At 43.1% G+C, this 3,847-nt stretch overlaps 1 protein-coding gene across 2 annotated transcripts in view; it reads right to left on the reverse strand.

The window, feature by feature from the left end:
- Positions 1–661: 661 nt before the first annotated feature.
- Positions 662–3,847, reverse strand: part of C10H9orf43 (chromosome 10 C9orf43 homolog) — a 21,244-nt gene continuing 18,058 nt past the window's right edge. For both annotated transcript variants that reach the window (XM_026782199.1, XM_026782200.1), the window contains 3 exons: positions 2,769–2,851; positions 1,762–1,831; positions 662–1,536 (listed from right to left, as the gene is read on the reverse strand). In XM_026782199.1, coding sequence (XP_026638000.1) covers positions 1,307–1,536; positions 1,762–1,831; positions 2,769–2,851 — 383 coding nt within the window. In that variant the 3' untranslated portion in view covers positions 662–1,306. The remainder of the gene's footprint in view (positions 1,537–1,761; positions 1,832–2,768; positions 2,852–3,847) is intronic.

Raw genomic sequence — 3,847 nt, forward strand, 5'->3', positions numbered from 1 at the left:
AAAAAAGGTAAGCTTGTCATTGGTCTTATAGACTTCTCTGTCCATGAAAAACAACATTAGTTAGAAAAACAAAACAAAGCAAGAGTAGGTCTTTCTAAAGTATGTGGTCCAACCCAACCAAAGGCCTTTAAAAAAAAAAAACTTACCAATGCCCCAGGTAGAGTTTTGCTATATTATATTCCCTTTACTTTTTATGCAATTTTGAAATTTTACAGGTTAAAAGATTTCAGCTTTTAATAGTAAAGGTTTTCTATGGGCTAAACACAAAAACCAAGTTAGAAGGCTCCTGAGACTCTGGAATTCTGGGTCTTTGTCTTTATGGACATTGAAATTTCCCTGAAGACTAGATTTCTCTCTCTCTCTTTTTTTTTTTTTTTTTTTGGTTTTTCGAGACAAGGTGTCTCTGTAGCTTTGGAGCCTGTCCTGGAACTTGCTCTTGTAGACCAGGCTGACCTCAAACTCACAGAGATCCGCCTGCCTCTGCTTCCCGAGTGCTGGGATTAAAGGCGTGCGCCACCACTGCCCAGCATGACTAGATTTCTTAGAAACTAGAAATTTTGTTAAGTTCTTTAGAGTTGGAATGAATTCTAGGAAAAGAGAAAGAAAAAATGAGGGGATGTACAAATTAAAAGAGATTAGAGCATACTGAGAAAGTGTAACTTATAAATTTTATTTGAATTCTAATACGAATATGTCAACTGTAAAAAAACTTAATAAGACATGAAAATTTGAATTGCTTGGATATGTGAAATCAAGCGATCAGTATTAGTTCTGTGTAATGAAATAATTTTTGGATTTTTAGTGCTTTTTTTCAATATTGAATTACTTGTAGCTAAGATGAACTCTAAGGTGGGAGCAGCCCATAGTGATTCCCACTTGATAATGGTGCAGGCCCCGTTACCAAGAGACGGCATTTCCAGGGAATGAGCAGAGTATGTAGGGATATTATAAAGGTTCCCATAGCTGAGTCTAGCTTCCTACCACTACAAAGATTTCAGAGCAATAAAGGGGACCCAGAAAACAGACACAAGGAAGCACCTACCTCCTCTCTTCCTGGAAACAAAGAACAAGTCCTTTGATAAGGGATTGGGTTTAATAGTGGAAATAATCTGCCCTGGAAAAGTTTCCTATATTTAGCGGAACTAAGGTTTTTTTCTTACTCATTTTGGAGTTGTAAAGCAAGTGAAAAAAGCAAGGTCTCTAAGCCCTCATCCTGTTGGAGGAATCCAGAGGACAATGTCCAAGGTCATTGTCCTCAAAATACCAAGAACTGTTGTGGTAGGCTGCCCTGTATGACATCCCCAGCCTAAGCATCCAGAGATGCCTCGCTCTGCGCCCTAGAAAGATGGTTCTCCTCATCTTCCTCAACACTGGCCTGAAGAATCCTCAGCAGTTTGAGATCAGGCTTCCAGCCGTTTCTGTCCACACTTCCAGACACACTCCTGGGACTGCTGTCTTGGCTGGAAGGAAGCATTCCCAGCATAGTCTCATCCACATCACTCATGTCCTTGTACTCTGACTCAAATATTACAGGACCTAAAAGAAGACCCAACCATTAATAGCATGGGGTATTTCTCCCAAATAACTGTAACAAGAGGCATTTTAGAACAGACTGGCTCTCTTTAGGACCCCTCCAAAGCATAAGGACTGTGCTCCTCCCCCCCATCCCTGCTCCTCCCCCCCCCATCCCTGCTCCTCCTCTCCAGAAAGTCAGCCGTCCTAGCCAGCACAGGGTCGGCTCTCCCGTTCTCAGGCACTTACTCTCTGGACTGGTGTAGTAGTCTGTGTAGTAGGTGTCCAAGTCATATGCCACTGAGTCATCTATGGAAACCTAAACTCATGGGGGGAAGCAGAAGAAATGTAAATCTAGCAAACCAAAGGAACTTTCTGAAAGAGAGTTTTCTTGGGGAAATTAACATCTAAGGCAGAATAAAGAGCCCCAGGACAGAAATCAAGCCTTTATCACATTCTTTGCTTTCCAGGCCACCTAGATGAAGCCAGGGCCCACTTATCCCCATTTCCAGGAAGCTTGCCTCCAGAGATGGCTGCCCAGAACTGCCAGACTGCTCTCACCAAGAAAATTCACTCCTGGGAATTTATGTGAAATGGTGGCTACTTTAGTCAATAAATGGTACAAGAAGTAACACTGTTTTATGGAGTGTCTAAAAAAATTAGTAATTTAAAAAACCGAGAGATGGCTCAGCAGTTAAGAACATATATTGCTCTTGCAGTGTTCAGTCCCCAGCACCCATATCAGAAAGCAAATAACTACCCACAATTCCAATTCCAGTTCCCAGTGATCTGATGTCCTCTTGTGGCCTCTCTCTCTCTCTCTCTCTCTCTCTTTCTCTCTCTAACATAGACATAAAATAAATGTATTTTTAAAATATAAAATGTGACTAGTCTTTCAATAAGCACTAATAAATTATATAAAGAGAAATCATAGGTGAGAACACAGGCAACTTGGCTAATAGCCCTCCCTCCAGGGGCACTGAATGATCTCAAATAAGAGAAGAATGACTGACTATCCAGTCAACCCTGACTTAATTGGAAACCACACATCATGGCTAGGCATGATGACATAAGCTTGTGATCATAGTCCTCTGGAAACTGAAGTAGGAAGATCATCAAGTATGAAGTCATCTTGGGCTACATAGCAAGATCCCATCTCAACAAAAAAAGGAACTGAATAGGTATCTCTGCCTGTACTTTGATATTTGCTAACAGCAGGAGGGGATCGAAACTGGGCTGCAGGGTCTCATACTCACATGCTTCACGCTGATTTTCTTCCCCTCCTCTTCCTGCTCCTTCTGCTTTTGCTCACTTTCCTGTCTTGATGGGATTCTTGGGCCTAGTAACACAAAGTAGGTTCAATCCTCCTCTTATTGGCATTTCATGCCCCGCTGCTGGACTTCTGGCTGACCCCTAAAGTAGCTCCCTAGGCAGGACAAGATGAGGCCTTGCTGGCAGATAAAGGGAGTTAGACCTTATAAATTCCATTTCTGTCAAGGAGCATCTTTTTTATATAACTGATGTATAAAACATATTGTACCTATTTATGAGTTTCCATGTGATGCTTCAAAATATGCATACGCCATGTGAAGCCTTCTGAGCTGTTTGTGGTCCTGTCTACCTAGGTTGTAACCACGTCTACTAGAGAATAAAGCATATGCCAAGAGACTCAGTGCCAGCAGTGGTGAGGCACACAACACTCAGGAGGCAGAAGCAGGTGAATTCCAACTCAGCCTGATCTACATATCGAGCTCCAGGCTAGCTGGGACTACACCATGAGAACTTGTCTCAAAAAAAAAAAAGTAGGAAGAGGACTGGAGAGATGGCTTAGTGGTTAAGAGAACTAGTTGCTTTTTTCCAGAGGACCCAAGTTCACATCCCAGAATACACAATGAAGTTCATAACTATCAGAGCAGAAGGAGAGAGAGCACGAGCAAGGAACTCAGGACCACGAGGGGTGCACCCACACACTGAGACACTGAGGGATGGTCTATCGGGAACTCACCAAGGACAGCTGGACTGGGTCTGAAAAAAGCATGGGATAAAACCAGACTCGCTGAACATAGCAGACAATGAGGGTTGCTGAGAACTCAAGAACAATGACACTGAGTTTTGATCCTACTGCACGTACTGGCTTTGTGGGTGCCTAGGCAGTTTGGATGTCCACCTTACTAGACCTGGAAGGAGGTGGGAGATCCTTGGACTTCCCACAAGACAGGGAACCCTGACTGCTCTTCAGGCTGCTGAGGGAGGGGGAGTTGACTGGGGGAGGGGGAGGGAAATGGGAGGTGGTGGCAGGGAGGAGGCAGAAATCTTAAATAAATAAATAAATAAA

This window comes from Microtus ochrogaster, chromosome 10 (assembly GCF_000317375.1).
Source record: "Microtus ochrogaster isolate Prairie Vole_2 chromosome 10, MicOch1.0, whole genome shotgun sequence".
Taxonomy (NCBI): domain Eukaryota; kingdom Metazoa; phylum Chordata; class Mammalia; order Rodentia; family Cricetidae; genus Microtus; species Microtus ochrogaster.